This window comes from Geospiza fortis, unplaced genomic scaffold, assembly GCF_000277835.1.
Source record: "Geospiza fortis unplaced genomic scaffold, GeoFor_1.0 scaffold13, whole genome shotgun sequence".
Classification (NCBI taxonomy): domain Eukaryota; kingdom Metazoa; phylum Chordata; class Aves; order Passeriformes; family Thraupidae; genus Geospiza; species Geospiza fortis.
The window spans coordinates 380,163-396,984 of NW_005054384.1; the positions used below are offsets into that span (position 1 = coordinate 380,163).

The 16,822-nt window shown below is 46.5% G+C and overlaps 1 protein-coding gene across 1 annotated transcript in view; it reads left to right on the top strand.

Annotated features, from left to right (window-relative positions):
* LOC102031898 (voltage-dependent L-type calcium channel subunit alpha-1C-like) overlaps positions 1 to 15,243 on the top strand; it is a 389,144-nt gene extending 373,901 nt beyond the window's left edge. The window contains 6 exon segments of the mRNA XM_031060510.1: positions 44 to 70; positions 1,379 to 1,507; positions 1,970 to 2,079; positions 3,996 to 4,099; positions 7,435 to 7,752; positions 8,002 to 15,243. Of these exon segments, the coding sequence (XP_030916370.1) occupies positions 44 to 70; positions 1,379 to 1,507; positions 1,970 to 2,079; positions 3,996 to 4,099; positions 7,435 to 7,752; positions 8,002 to 8,298 (985 nt within the window). The 3' untranslated portion in view covers positions 8,299 to 15,243.
* Positions 15,244 to 16,822: the final 1,579 nt, after the last annotated feature.

Genomic DNA, 16,822 nt, shown 5'->3' on the forward strand with positions numbered 1-16,822 from the left:
TTCTTTTCTCTCCTTGCTTCCCTGGGCACGTTCCGTGCATTAGGACACATTACTACGAGACACTGGCACGGTACGTGTTCTCCATACCCCTCCCATGCTGCCTGGCTGTAAGACCCACTGTCTTCATCCTGTTCAAACTCCAAATTCCCACTAATGCTGAATATGACCTCTCCTTTCTGGTGTCAGTAGGGCTGGTATAGAGATACTGAGCACCATGACAGCTCCAGAAAATATTCACCACTCAGGACAAGTAGCAGTCCATGTTCTAGCTATTTTCTAGATTTGGGGGTTTTTAGAGATTCTAGCTGGGCTCACACATTTATACATCCTCTGATCACAACACAGTGACGTACAGCCTGGCATGTTCATGCAAAAATTCTGTATGGGTTTGGCTAAACACAGACAGTTGAACAGGAGGACATGCCAGGTACTGATTTTGTTCCCCTCTGCACCTCAGCAGTTTTACTTGCTCCCATTTCAGAGGAGAGTCACTGCAGCACTGTCCTACAGGCTCTTTCACACAATGCATACCCACATTTCTCCCAATGGTTTTTGCTTTAACCACATGACAAGATAATGTTGCCCCTCCAGAACCTAAAAGATTTTAAAAAAATGCCACCTTGCTCTCTTCTGCAAATGGTAATAAGAAACTGAAATAGTTTCCACTACCTCCATGTTCATACCTCAAGGATTCAAGCTACCTCCAGATTTTACTTTACTCCTCAGAAAAAGCAAAATCCAAATTAAGTGAAATATGACTGCTGAAATGTGAAACAGGGGGACAGTGAGGAGGCAAGGAGGGAATTAAGGACTGGCACACCTGAGGCTTTGAACAGATGCTGCTGAATTCAGTAGAAGCACTCTGCAGTTAAAAAAGGGACAAAAGGTGGAAGAGCCAGCAAGGATGAGAACATGACCAGGAGGCAGAGGGCAGAGCTGATGCAGACTGAGGGATTTGGGAAGCAAAGGCCACACATCACAGAGATGAGAAGGTTACTATGAGTGTCCAGGAGGCTTCTCTGAAATCCATAACCAAGTCTTTTCCAACAAGAGAAAAAGCTTATTCATGAGAGCCCATCTCAGATTTTACTGTGAGTTCAGTGAGGTGTATCACTGGAAATGATCAGTGTGATGTGCACATTCACAGAGTGCAGGTAGTCACAAAGGACAAAATACATTTGCAGTTTAAGAAAGAGGACACAGACAAAGATTGTTGCCTTGTATTTGTGAACTCTGCAGCTCTGTTCAATCGTTGATTTTCCTATGAAGGCTCTTCAGCATTATAATAAACTGGGACAGATGGAGCCTGTCATTCTTGTCTTTGTAACAGGTTGTCTTTACCATCTCCATATCTTGACTTGTCTTTTTTGCTCATTAGCTCCAGTTCCAGAGACAGCCAGCTGGCAATTGTTTGCCAAGAGGAAGTGTCTCAGGATGAGACTTATGATGAAAATTTGAATGAAGACATTGAGTACTGTAGTGAACCAAGTCTGCTCTCTACCGAAATGTGAGCTTTGCAGCTTTAGTCAAGGTGTTTGGGTGGTTCTTTAATTAAGGGGGAAAGGTGGGAAGAGGTGACATTTTTCTACAGAAATTTCAATTTATGGGAGAAGGTCAGAAAATTTTAGACAACTCAAATATGAGAAAATAATTTATCTTAAAAATGCAGTTCAGACCTAGAAGTAACATTAAGAAGGTTATTTTTCACCTAGGGTTTTCTTTCTCTGAATGAGATATCTTCAGGGCTGCCCCCCACATTCAATTCTACCTCCTGATGTTCCCAGAGCTTGTTTTTAGAGTTCTCTGTCTCGTGGTCTCTTGTTGCTGTTTCTGGACCAGTAATAGTTTGAAGCTAGCTTGCCTTGCATCCCTTTGCTAGCATGACCTCCCTGGCTTCCTTGCTGGAAGAGGGGCTTTTTCTGCCCAATATCATCATTCCTTTCCTAAATGCCTCTGCTCTCCTGCCCAGGCTTGCATACCAAGATGATGAAAACAGACAACTCACTCCACCAGAGCACAGCAAAGGAGAGGACACCCGGCACTCTCCCAAGAAGGGGTTCCTGTGCTCCTCAGCTCTAGGTAAGCTCCCAGCAGGGCTGGGCTGTGCTTCCTCCACCTTGATGGAGTTCCCACATGTCCCTGAAGGAATCCCAGCCTGGGTGGGCACTGGTGCTGCTGTTTGCTGCATGCAGCCCGTGAGAGCAGGAATCCCAGCGTGTGCAGACAATCCTGATCAGGCACATGTCTCTGCTGGCTTCAGCAGATGAACCTGTGGCTGTTTGGACAGTCCCTGGGATCTGTTTGACCAAGCCTGCCTGTGAATTAGGACAGTTTATTTGAGAGCTGTAGGCTCACCAAGCAATCACCAGGGAGTCACTGAATAGGTGAGCCTTGAGCCTACAGAGTTCTGCTCTGTGTGTATTCAGCAAGGAGAAATGAGAGATTGTCTCCTTTGGCTGCTGCCAGGAGCACACTGAATGTCAGATTAAGTTAATACAACATGCATTTGCCTTCTGCTCTAATTGTACCTGGAGATTTTCAAGTGCTTCACTGGGAGATGAAACCCACGAATCACAAGGTTTTATGAAAGTATCAAGAGTGACAAAATGAACTCTTAGGTATAGCATTTTTCAGCCTTTTTCTGAGTATTGGTGTGGTGGAAAACGGCATTGAAGGGAGACACTAAAAAGAATTGTGTGTATAAATACATTTTTACAGAATAACAGTGACAGACTGGTAGTGCCGTGTTTAAAGTGAGGCTACTGAGTCTTCACTGAAATCCTTCGGGGTGCTTCACCATTCTAACAACATTTACTTTATTTCAAATTTTAAAATATTAGGCTATGACAATTTCTATATCTATCTGTAAGGCAGTCAGCCCTTGATACAATGCTTCACTAACTACATTCTAGTCAATATTTATATACTGATGTCATACTCATTTTAGTAGTTGGGTTTTTTCTCTAAAAGGGGAAATACTTTTAACCTGCATTGTAACATTCATTGTCTGGGTTATAACATATTTTCTCCAACCCTGAAGGGGCTTTTTTCTCAGCAATTCAATATTATAGATACTTACTATTTTCAGAATTCTCATTTTCTTTACTTCTTTAGAAAAATGTCAACAAAATGAAGAAGACCACAAAATATTTTAGTGTGCCATGAATCTTTAATACTGAATTTACGTGCCATTTTTCAGAAGTAAAGCACTTGATCATAAACATACTTTTCAGTAGTTTTAAATTCCTCATTGGGAGTACCTTTCTCACAGTTAGAGAAGTTTAATGTAATTATATTAAATATATTATATATAAAACTTTAATTATATATTATATAATATATAATTAACATTTTTATAGCGAGTAAACAACTGTGAGCTCCCTCTAAAATGTTTTTTTCTCTCTTCCCTTCCTTCCAAATTCCAAAAATGCTTCATTTCTGTCTAAGTCACCTTCCATTCACCAGTAAATTCCCCACTGATGGATTCAGTTGCACTTGACCTTGCTCTAGACACAGTCTCACAAAGTGTGGTGTGTCTGGCAGCTGAGGGACACAGATCACATGCAAGCAGGGTGCCAGTGTCACCTGAGCAGCACAATGTCCCTGCCTGCCCAGCACCAGAGTCTCAGCTGTCACATCCTGCTGAGGGCTCTGCCTCAGCCACACAGGTCTGAGAGCACTGCCACTGCCTGGGAGGGAAATCAGCTGCACGTGTTTTAAAGGAGAAAAGTGTTCAGGAAAAAAAAGTGTTCAGAATCTACCTTGCAGCAATCCCACCTTGCAGCTTGCTTGGAAGGTGGAGTTGATTGGTTTGTGATGCCTGAGTGCTTTCTGTAAATACATTTGTTTTGGAAAGGGCTCAGTGTTGAGGGGAAGAGCCTGAAGCTTATGTGTCTTTGCTGTGTGTCCAGTGGGACTGCACTAAAAGAAACTGCAAACAGATTTCCTGTAGTGTGCTATGAGTGATGGGCACGTTGTGTGTGTTGCTGTTTCAGGTCGAAGAGCATCTTTTCACTTAGAGTGTTTGAAAAGACAGAAAAACCAGGGTGTGGATGTCTCACAGAAGACAGTCCTGCCTTTGCATCTGGTCCATCATCAGGTGAGTGTTAATAACCAGACATGGCCCCTACCACCTGCAGTGCCCCCCAGAGCATCCCAACCCACTGTTTAAAAAACATTTGAGATAGAGTCTCACCCATACCAAAGGCCCAGGTTTTAGCAATCAGGATTTTTATCATTCCCAGAATGCTACAGGAATAAGTCCCTTGGAGTCAGCCACAGTTATCATTGCCTGATGCTCATGAAAGAATAAAATAAAATACTAGCAAAAAGATAAAAATAACTACCCAAACTGCATGCTGCAGTGCAATTACACTGGCTTTGATGGCAGTATGCACATGAATAAAGTGTGCACAGTCTACTTTAATATTAAGTAAAGGTAACCAGTAAGTGTAATTAACCATTTTGAAACACAAACTGATTACATGTCATCAATCAGCTTCTAAAGCCCTTTGTAACTGTGTTCAGCAGCCTGGCCAATGTATGCCTGAACACTACCTGGCTGATCAGCCAGCTGTCAGGCTCCAAAGGAGAGCTGTGTCTTCTGGTTTGATGATGCCTCTTTTTGTCACCCATAAAAGAAACAGGTGCAGATGGCAGTGCCAGCCTTGCAGGTGTGGCATCCTGCTCTGTGCAGTCCCCCCAGGCAGGATAGAATGGCCCTGCTGCTTCTTTAGGCTGCCACAAGGGCAGAAAATGCCACACAGCAAGAACGGGAGGAGTGAGAGAGGGGTGGGCTTGAGGCTCCCTGGCTTTTCTCACCTCCACTTCCAGAGAGTTATCCTTTAATTCTTGAGCTCCAGAAAGCAGTGGTCTGCAGAGAGTTACAGCTGTGGCAGGGACACAGAAAACAAGTTGGAGCAGGGAGGGTTGGTCAGGAAACAGATTCTCACATTCACCACAGCATCAACAGCCCTCCTGAGACTTCCTGCCTTCCCACGGCAGGCTAGCCAGAGGGAACACAGGCCTTCCAGCCCTCCCAACACACACAGCTGACAGAATCACCTCCCCCCAAACCTCTTCACCCTTCCCCATCCCACCATTCAGCCCAAAACCTGGAGGGATGGGGCTCTGCCCACACAAGTGTCACTCAGCCAGGCTGAAGGGCTACCCTGAAAGAAGCATCTGGCTGCCAGCTGACAACACTCAGCAATGTTCCTGTTTGTAAATTGTTAACCAACAACAGGGCCTAAAATAAGACCACAGAGTGGAAAAGTTGCCTCTGCTAAACCTAATGGATTCTGTTGCTGTGGAGGCTTGAAGAGGTGTTCTCATGGAATACCTGTACATCATGATATGTAAATGTGTTCAGCTGAAGCTCAAAGCAATCCTACAGAGCTTCCTTCAGCTTCCTCAGAACCTTACATTTTTGATAAAACATTTTGGGTAAGTTTCTGCCAACAAGCTGGAAAATTGGTTCTGTTGTCCTGCCTGACAGATCCAGGTCTCTCCTTGAAGTCCTGGCAGTTTAAGGGATGTGCTGAGGCCATCAGAGCCTGCAGGGTATGACTTATTCAGAAGTTTTAAGGGCTTTCTTCCTCACTGAAATTTGATAGGAGTCTGACATCTAATTACTGAGAAAACCTCAGTGAACTTGCAGGTGACTAAGAATTAATTTTTTTTTTCAGAATGAAAATTTCTTTTTTTCTGACACTGAAGTCACCAGCACAACATAATTATCAGTTCCCAAGGATTTCAGTGGCAGATGGACTGAGCTTCACTGAACATTAGGTAGCTTTAAGTGAGCTGTCTAATTTAGATTAGTCAGTTCAGCCCCACTGTGGTCAGTGGAGGGAAGGAGCATCACCAAAGGGCAAGTTTAAGTCTTGTGGAAGTCATGCCTTTGAGGCAGTGTTTTCAGGCAGGCATTGAAGAGCAGGGAGGCTTGCCAGTGCCTTTCTGCACAGTTAGCTTAGGCTAAACACAGAGCCTTGCCCCAGCTGAACACAACACAGTCCACACCCTTTTGTAGTTTCCATGCATTTATTTCATGGCTCAGCCACGAGCTCTGTGAGATGAGTTCATGACTCTGACAGTCTTGCTCATAGAACAAGGAAGCAGTCACCATCAACAAGGCATCAGATCAGCCCTGTCCACCAAGAGGAATTCATTTTAAGAGGAGGCTGAATGACTCAGAGGTTGTGTGTATGATTACAGGAAGGACTGGATGGCTGAAAGTATAATCATCAGATATTGATCCTCCCACCAACAGCAGATGCCTTAAAATCCAGTGGTGGATTTCAAGCTATTGCCAACTGCACACACGCCTAAAATTCATATCTGGTATCTGTTCAGGTTCCTCAGCAGACACTTAAAACAACAACTGGGAATAAAAGCCTGTGCTGTGTGTGGTGTCAGTGGTGGGAAAATAATTTGCTGTCTCCCCCACTGGAGAGGAGGTGGTGTTTCTGGCAGAACTGTGGGGAATGGGGCTGCATCCCTCCTGGCATTGCCTGGGAATGGGGCTGCATCCCTCCTGGAAGTGCCATGGGAATGGGGCTGCATCCTCCTGGCATTGCCATGGCAATGGGGCTGCATCCCTCCTGGCATTGCCTGGGAATGGGGCTGCATCCCTCCTGGCAGTGCCATGGGAATGGGGCTGCATCCCTCCTGGCAGTGCCATGGGACATCCCTCTTGGAATTGCCTGGGAATGGGGCTGTATCCTCCTGGCAGTGCCATGGGAATGGGGCTGCATCCCTCCTGGCAGTGCCTGGGAATGGGGCTGCATCCCTCCTGGCAATGCTATGGCTCCCAGGCTAAAGGGCTGCAGTTCTGATAATTTCCAATCCAGTGCTTGGCACTAGCACAGGGCACACCATTTAAAGGAAAGCTTGCAAAATGAATTTGCAGCACACATCCAAACCCTTGAAGGAGTTGGCAGCTGTGTTCACAAGCTTCGAGACTCTTCAGGCCTTTCCTGGATGGTTTCTCCAGCACCTTCTTGTGTAGCCACATTTCTCTTCACAGAGAAAATCTGAACCTCAGAGAAAGGAAAAACAATTCTTATCTTATTTGCTGTGCCTGTGTTGTGCCAAAGTAGAATGCAATATGGAGATTGTTTACCCAGAGTGATGGTGTTTTGTTTCCTCGGCCTGTCAGGTCCAGGTGTGTGTGAGTCAGGACAGTGGGCTGACAGTCATGAGATTCAGTGCAGTGTGTGCAGAGTTGAGTGCTTGGCAGATTCAGCTTAGATGTAATGTAATAGAGTGTAATATAATACAGACTAACATAGTATAATCAAGTAATTCATTAGCCTTCTGATAAGATGGAGTCAGTTGCATCATCCTCTCCCCCTCCTCGGAGGCGAAAATATCCACTATATCCTTGTTCCAGCGCTGCAAGCCCTCACTCACGCTGTCCCTCTGTGTCCGCAGGCCCTGGCAGTGGCTGGCCTGAGTCCCCTGCTGCAGCGAAGCCATTCCCCCACCGCGTTCTCTCGGCTGTGTGCTACGCCCCCGGCCACGCCCTGCAACCGGGGCTGGCCGCAACAGAGCATCCCCACGCTGCGCCTCGACGGGGCGGACTCCTCGGAGAAGCTCAACAGCAGCTTGCCGTCCGTGCACTGCGGCTCCCGGTACCCCGAGAGCGGCGGCAGCCCCAGGAGAGCCCGGCCCGTGTCCCTGACCGTGCCCAGCCCCAGCGCAGGGAGCAGCCGGCAGTTCCACGGCAGCGCCAGCAGCCTGGTGGAAGCGGTAAGAACGCACGGGCACCGAGGATGCTGAGGCACGGCCAGCTAGGAACTTGGCCCTGGAAGAGCAGGGCAGCAGATCCGCTGCTGCCCGCAGGGCCAGGAGTAGGAGAGCCCTTCTCCCAGGCTTAGAAGCATGAATGGGAGGAGGAAACGCAGCAGTGAAGAGGGTTGTGTTGGAGGTGTGGCGGGGTTGGCGCTGCAGGGTACTAACACGTGTCTTTGTGTTCTGGTTCCCCACCTGCTTTTGAAGGTCTTGATTTCGGAAGGACTGATGCAGTTTGCTCAAGATCCAAAGTTCATTGAGGTCACAACCCAGGAGCTCGCAGACGCCTGCGACATGACGATAGAAGAGATGGAAAATGCAGCAGACAACATTCTCAATGGTAACAGCAAGCAGAGCCCCAATGGCAACCTCTTGCCTTTTGCTAACTGCAGGGACCCAGGGCAGGACAGTGCAGGAGAGGAAGAGGAAGAGGTGCAGAACCCGGATTGTAGGATAAGTCAGGAGGAGCTCAAGGACAGCAGGATTTATATCAGCAGCCTGTAGTTGCCAGGGCTGGAAGCGATGCTGGTTTTTTATTTGTTTCAATGTTCCTAATGGGTTTGTTTCAGAAGTGCCTCACTGTTCTCGTGACCTGGAGTAACCGGAACAGCGTTCTTCATTCATTTCTGTTGGGACGAGTCGCAGAGTTGGGTGGTGTAAGAAAGCTTTTCAGGAGCGGATATAACCCCAGCACGTGTCCATGAGGGAAGAGTGAGGAGGAGGAGGAGAAGAAGAAGAGGAGGAGAGCCAGCTCCCTCTTTTTTTCAGTCCCTGCACAAGGAACGACAGCTGCCTCCGGAGCACGAAGGGGAACCTCAGCTTCCTGTGGATCGCCCTAGCCAAAAGGACCCTGCGCCAAACGGGTGTCTTTCAACCTTGCTTGTAAAAATCATTTTGCACATGTTCTGTATGAGCCTCACCGTCTCCATAAAGCCAAGGCCCTTTGATTCGGAAGGAGAGGAAGACTTCTGCTGTGGATTCCCACACGGCCACGGGGAGGAGGAAGCAGGAGAAGCCCAAGGCGCGGCCCAGCCCTGCCGAGACTCCGGCAGCGGCCCCTGCCGGCCAATCAGAGCTCGGGCGGTCACTCGCCAGCCAATCCGAGTTTAGGCGGTTTCCTGCTGGCCAATCAGAGCTAGCGCGCCAACTGTGCCAGCCAATGGGAGAGCAGGCATGGCGGGGGGGGGGGGAGGGCGCCAGGCCTGTGCAGAGTTCTTCTTGTTTCGCAGTTTGGTATTTTCTTGAAAGCATGTTGCAGTTTTTATTTTGACTATTTTATTATTATTATTATTATTATTATTATTTTGAGGGAGAAGGGAGTGTTTACAGCATTTTGTAATCACCTACCTTTTTTGTTTTGGTTTATTTTCACCTTTGCAGATGTTAAATTGGTTTGATCATGTTGTATTATTATTTAAACTGGGGTAGGGGTGGTTTCTTCATTGGAATTTGGTAGAAGTATAATGATAGATGAGTTTTGCCAACCATTATGTACACCGAGGATTTGTAATTTTATTTACTAGCAACTGAAACCTTTTGTTGTTGTTGTTTTATAATTTAAAGATAGTAGGCAATGCACTTGATATAGTCTTGCACATTTGAGTGATTGATTTGGGTTCTTTTTAGTGCTAGGTGTATCTGTGAGTGTGGGAGCAACGGGAGCGAGTGTGAGTGCATGTGTGTGCGCGTGCGTGCGTGTAAGAGCAGTTCTCCACGTCCTGGTTTGAGCTGCAGGAGATCTGTATCTGGGGCCATTCGAATGCAAAAACAAACCACTGTCTCTGCTTTCGAAAAGGGAATCAGTAACTTTGCATTTTCTGTTCCACAAGATATGCAAAAACAATGCAATAATATTAATTTTGAAATAAAATTGTAAGTTGTGTCGGCATTAAAACTGTATAGAAAAAGAAAAAAATTTACGGGGGTGGGGGGGAAACAAAAAAAGAAAAACAAACCAGAAGACGTTACGCTTCGATATATTCCGTGTGATGTTTTATTGCATTGATGATGTTTCTGTTGAAGAAACCGTTATACTTGAATTCAGGTCAGTTTCAGTATTTTTCAAATATTTTTTTAAAATGAATTGCAATTGTGCCAAGCAAAGATAATGAATTGAATTAAGTTTGTTTAAAAAAAAAAAGAAAAAAAAATAATCACTTCTTGTATATTTTGCTGCATGTCAAGTGAGTCATTTCGTATTTGGAATGTGCCAAGCTTTACCTTTGAACTTTTAAGTGCTTTTTTACGTGTGGTTGGGGAAAGGGTACTACTTTATTTTTTTTTTCCTTTTTTAATTTGTACGATGAACAAAGTGTACCTGGTGTAAGTAACTATTCTGCAATCCACTGACAGGTTGAACGTTACTGATTTTGCATATCTTGTGTTCATTTTCCTTCTTCCTCACTCCCTTTTAACGTGCACGATGACTTTATCGGTAGAGAATCTTTCTTCCCAAGACTGGGACATTTTATTCAGGCTTTGTTTTCTTTCCTTTTGCTCAGTTCCTCTAAAGGTCTTGTCCCACTCAAGGGTGGCAAGACCCCCAAAGCCCATTTGGCAGATCCATCCTACACATTCAGCTGGCACCAGCAATTTAAGGAGCGGGGCGGAAAAGAATCTGGCTTCAAAATTATTTTATTAAATAGCTGAATCAGTTTTAGCAGGATCCTGGGATAAGAAATGCAAGAATCAGAACAGTTGGCAAAGTAAAGTTACCTAACCCTGGTCTGGGCTGAAAGCAGAGGGAGAGAGCTGTGGATCTTTATTAGGAGAATTGCTGCAGGCTGGTCAAGATGCAGGTGCCAAATGACTTTCTGGTGTTCCTATGCATGGTCTCAGTCCTCTTCCCAGACTTTAGTGGAGGGTACTAAGTCACAAAACATCTGGCAGCACAGCATGTCCCAGCCACAATTCCTGACTTGTAGGTGTGAAACTCTCACACTGAGGGTTGGCCCTAACCCTGAGAGAGGCTGAAAAAACAGGCAGGTATTGTTAGATTTTATGCAACTGGTTTTTGTCTAGACTACTGCTGGGTTTTTTTCCCTTCTCAGGATGATTCACAAACTTGCAGATCAGTTCTGAGGTGTGATCTGACTCAGAGCTAAACTTTGATTCAAATCTTGAGCGTCTGCAGATGTCCAAGAACACCCTTCACTGCATACATTGATTACATTATTTTTGTGACGTTCTTGTTTTTCTTCTCAATTCTCTGGGGCATAAAGGAGAAATAGCAAAGTATTTTTGTCTGTACTTTTTTGAACTGGCCAGTATCAGCTCAAGGTACCTTGGAAAAAAACAAATACTAGAGAAATATGAATCCATTTGTACAAGCACCTGTCATCAAAGTCACAATTCAAGGCTTCCCTGGAGAAAGTGACCAGCTGGTGTGGGTCAGTCTCATCCTTTCATCCCTGGTGCCTGTACAGAGATGGGCACAGATGTGTCTCCCTGTGAGTTTGCTGCTGATGTGCTCCAAAGGGACTTGAAAGGGAAGAATGCCCGTGCCTGGCTGTTCCCGAAAATGCCATGTAAGGGCTTCCTAACTCATTTTCTTTCACTGCAAAGTCCATCTGACCCTCCCAATGGAAGACAGGGGCTCTTCACTCCTGAAAAACAGTGCTTACCTAAATTAGTGGTGACAAAGAACATTTTGGATGCTTGACAGCCCATCTTTTAGGATTTTTCTTGATGGGAAGGAAAATGACAGGAAGGATAGTGCCCCAGGCATTCTTGGTGAAAGGTGTTGCTCCCTCGGGGGTCAGAGCCTATGGCCAGGGAAACCCCCGCTCTCTCCTGGAAGACCCCGTAGGTGCTGCAGAGTGGAAAATGTATGGCTAGCAGAGAATGCAAATGACTTCTGCAGTTTGAGGGGTAGGTGTTAAATTTAGTAATTGCTGGTGCCAGCTGTGCAAACTTCTCTTTCTGGGGAGGGTGGCTTTTTTTTCTATTTTTTTCATTTGAGGTACTTCCAATGTGCACATTGTGACAGGCCTGAGCAAAGAGCTGCTGCCTCCTGCGAGTGAGGCAGAGTCTGGGGGACAGTGGGAAACAGGGGGCAGGTTTAATTCCTGGAGTGTTTCCCTGTGTATGGGAGTGGATGGTGGGTACAATCCCTGTGCTGTGGATGGAAGCTTTGAAGGAACCGATGGCTGAGAAGTGGCGTGGAAGGAAAGAATGGGGAAAATGATCTGCTGTTTGCCTCTGAGCATCTCTGACTCGCGAGAGGACACTGCAGACTAAAGACATTTCTTATAAAACAACAAACCTCCTCCCTGTATCACTCCTGCTCATTAGTCCAGACAGTACTGGGTCAGCCACATCGGGTGCATTTCTTTTTTTCTTCCCTATTTCTGTGTGGCTGATGTGATGGGAAAGCAAGTGGAACTCATGATCCAGAGCTGGAGTTTCGTTGTCCACAGACCTTTTGTGCATCACCTGCCTCTTCAGCTGGACATGTGGACGATGATGGTGTGTAGATGCTGCTGCTACTGCAGGGGTCCCGCCTGTTTTCTTGCCCTGCCCACCCCAGCCCAGCACGGAGGGACAGCCAGAGAGGCGCCATGTACAGAACCGCATCTATTTCTGCTTTGTTTTCTGACTCACAACCCTGCCCCAGTGACTACGATGACAACAACAACAAAAAAAAAAAGGGCAAATGCATTTTTTACATTTCTTGATAATTTCCAAAGCAATGTATCATTGCTTTCTTTAGACTGACGCCAATATAACAGTTGTATGGGTCTCAGCCAGGCTCCTGTGTCTTTTCTGCCTGAGTTTCAGATTGCTGTATGAAATGTATGCGCGTTTGCACACAGACACAACCAGACGAGGTGGCAGCACCCCGAGCCCGTGGGGTTGGTCACCTGTGTCACAGGTGGAGTTGGAGGCCTTGCTTTGTGTGAGTAGATGAGAAACCCCAACCCACTGGTCCAGGGAGCTGAAGTGAAGCAGCCCTACTGAGACAGAACTGAGTATCCTGAGATACATCCATGGTCCTGCTGTGACTGTCCCCACAGCAGGGGCACTGTGGGGGAGAGCAACGCTGAATGGGGAATTTGGAGCACAACAATATTGAAGCAGAATCCAGTCAGGGGTTTCTGGTAGCAGTGAGATTTTATCAGTTCTCATAATGAAAACTGTAGTGCATATAAAGAAAACATTCCAGGCCTTTAGAAGCCTCGATTCCCATCTTGCTAAAATGAGGGCATTAGAGGCCAAGGAGGTTGTATTGATTCAAAGGATGTGGAAAACAGAATTGGGCCCTGAAAAATTTAATTACATCTTTCTTCCATTTATTTTCTTCTCCAAATGAGTCTAAGAAATGCAATCCCCAATAGCTGCACAGGGTTTCTTTTTTTCTTCTTTTGAATGTTGTGAAACTTCTAAAGTTTTACTCTGGGTGAGCAAACCCAGGGATGCAGAAAGTTCCCAATGGGATCTCAGTCCATGGAGCTTTTATCTCTGTTCCTGCTTTGTTTCTGGAAAGCTGAAACCGCTCTGGCCTTGCTGCTACAGCTCCCTGAGTTGGGTGGGTGAGGGCAGAAGCACAGCAGGAGATATGTCCTGCTCTGAAGACAGATTGGGCTCCAATTGCTTTCAGAAGACTCAGTAAGATGACACTGGAATGAAAAAAAAAACCCTCTTCTGATACAAACTTTAGTGTTGTAGTTAAATTCTCCATTCTTCTCCTCCCCCTTACAGGGAGCTTAACACTTGAGCATAAAAACCAGGCCTTCTTTAGGGGCACAGGGCTCGACTCAGTTGCCTAAACGTGGGTGTCCACTGTCATTTGAGATACCCTAGAGAATCCTCTGCCAGGTCTGCCGCAGCTGGTGGGGAGAGGCACAGCTCTGGCCCAGGCAGGGCTGGTGTCACAGAGCCCCAGAGGACGGCAGAGATCTCAGGTGGCAGGGGACAATTAGGCAATTTAATCAAGTCCCTTTCTAAAGGGCTAATTGAGAGGAGCAGCACCAATGACTGATGTAATGAGGGAATCTTCATTAGCATTACCAAGGGCTTAGTTAGGCAGGATCAGGAGCTTGTCTCCACACTCCCATGCTGTTGTTTTTCTACCCCATGTCAGGCACGCTGCCTCCACTCCTGTGGCCTGAAGTTGGCAGCGCTCTGCCTGGTCCTTTCCTTAGGCCAGGATTAGAGGCTGCATCCCAGGCCCAGGGGAGCTGGGACAGGCCCAGGCAAGAGCAGGCGTCACTCCACTCAAACACAGATTTTTCTGCCAGCGTTCCAATAGCCCCTTTCCAAAGCTTTTTCCTATTTGAGACAGAACCACAAACTCAGACACCATTTGCTGGCATCATCATTCAGGTGATTAAACACCTGTGTTTTTCTGTTAGCTCTTTCCCAATTAGGCTGAAATGCTTTCAGTATTTTAAGCATCCTAAGTCAGTCTGTTCCCATCTCAAGCACCTAGGTAGACTGGCAGCCAATACTATCTAAGCATCATCAACTTTATGATTGCTCATAGAAATGATTGTTTCAAGCTTATTTAGTCTTAACAGTTTGAATGTGGGAAGATTTTGGAGGAGGAGGAGTGACATTGTAAATATCTCTGACAAACATTGCTGCATCACACACAAAAAAAAGGGGAGATACTTATAAAACTGCCTTAAAAATCAATTCTGAATGATGAATCTCCCTCCAAACAATTGCCACTTGATAGAGCAAGGGATGAGTCACTTTGGGTGAATTCTGGCAAGAAGTGTTGGAATCTAGTCTGGTTTCAGGAGTAAAGTGTAATTTAGGAGCTGATCTCTCACTCAGTCTGAATTCACATCAGCACCAAGGACTGAGCACTGCAGGATCCAAAGGGTTTAAGGTCTGGGGGGTACTGTCTGTGCATGGTTTGGGTCTGGCGCAGCAGGTACTGCATACCAGTGTCTCCCAGTGACTTCAGGGAAGATGGGGTTCCTCAGCACCTCTTCAGTTCAGGCCCTGGAGCACCATTTCCTGCTCTGATCATCAGCTATAAATGTTGATAAATATAAATGTTTTGCCTTCATTTGAATTGCCCAGAGCTGTAAAATGACCTCTCTCAAGTATAAATCAGTCCAGATATAAACCTCCTCTCCTACTCTTCCCTACGCTCCCTGCCCACCTTCCCAGCCCTCCCTTGCACCTCCACCCAAGCCCTTCCCTGTCTCAATTCTTTACCTCCTTCCACACTTTTATATCTAGTTTTCATGAACCCACAGAAATGCTTTTGTAAATACTGCTGTACAGTTTGTAACCGTCATGTAAGCCTGTCATCAGTGCCAGAGTCCGTCTTGCCCTCTCGCACGTTTTAAAATCAACAGAGGAAAGTTAGAGCGAATGGCCCTCAGTGAGCTATAGGGTCATCTCTGTGTGGGACAAATGTATATTCCTGTAAGATTGCATTTTTATCTAAGGAATGATGTTATTTTAAAATTGCTAATAAATTTCTAAACAATGTCCAGATTTGTTCAATATCGTAAATGGTATCAAAACTCCTTTGACGTTGCTCCCTCCTACCAGCAATGGCTGAAAATTAAAGACAGCTTCCTGCAGCCCCTTATTTCCCATCGGTGGCCCTGCTGCCATTCAGGGGCTCTTGTCCCTGTTTAAGGGGCTGCAGAACGGTCTGGACAGCCACAGCCTGCCCCACTAAACAGCAGCTTAGGAAATCCAACCGCTGTCTGTGCTGCTGTCACCACAGAAATTCTGCCGTGTCACGATGTCCAACGTGTGACTCATGTGCAACCACACGCTTAACATTTTCCCTACTGGATTCCTTCTTACCAAGCACATGCAGCAGAAAATGAACGCCCTCAACTTAAATACAATGTAATTAGTATATACATAAGCCATGAAGCTAATGGGATGATAACAAGTAACGTTCCACACATTTGCTTGTCGATTGAGCAAATTTGTTCTACCACAGTTATCAGGAAATTACACCGCAATGCCAGCTGAGCACTGTGATTGTGTTGCAGCATTATAAATCACAGCGTGCTCAGCCCAAGTACATCAGTCTAAGATTCAGTAAAATAATGCCTAAAGAAAAAAGAATGGGTTTTTTTCAGTTACATGTGTATATATAAATATTTTTCCCTGATTTGCACACAACTGTCAGAACTGCAGGCTCTGCTGTTACTATTAAATATCTGGTGGCACCAAACGTTAAAAACCCAGGAGGTGATGAAAACCTGTAGGTGTCATCAGTGCAGGGCAGAAGGCTCACCAACAGAAACTTCACTATCTGCAGGCTCAGACTGGCCACCAGTTAGACATCTGCCACCACAAAACCATAGGAAACCACTGTGCTCACAGCTGTTGGTCAAAGCCCAGCAAAGGGCTCAGCTTTGCTGGAAAACTCCCCGAGCTGGCAGCTCAGCTGAGTTGAAGCTCTGTGTGAGACCATTAGGTGAAACCCATGGCAGAGAACAGGTGAAAGTGGCTGCGGGCGTGCTGCAGTGTGAAAAGTGTGAAACCTGGAGTGAAACCTGTGAGACAGCTGAACCGGGGTGAGCCTCAGGAACGAGTAACAGGTTTGCAGAGTCCCCTGTGAAGTGGACGCGTTTAGAGCAGCCCACAGCCGGAAAGGCAGAGCATACATACACCTACAATGCTTTTTGTTCGGCAGCTGCAGAGCGCTGCTGATGTCAGTTTTTAAAGTTCAGGGCATTTACCCGAAGCCAGAGAGGAGCACTGGGAGTTCCACCTCAACACGAGGAAGAACTTCTTCACATCCAGGGTGGCAGAGCCCTGGGACAGCTGCCCAGGGAGGCCGTGGAGTTTCTGGAGACATCCCGAACCTGCTCCAGGTGACTCTGCCTTGGCTGGGTGTTGGCAGGGATCAGCTCCCGCGCTCCCACCCAACCCTGGCGATCCTGTGACGACCTCACGAACAGGAAGACGACCCCCAGTTCCAAGCAGGTTTGGCTTTTTAACCCCAAACACAGCGCACGGACGGCACGGTCCCGGCAGGGAAGAGCCGCTCGTTACTCCCGCGGCCCGGCCCGGCCCAGGCCCACACGGCGGGCGGGCCCCG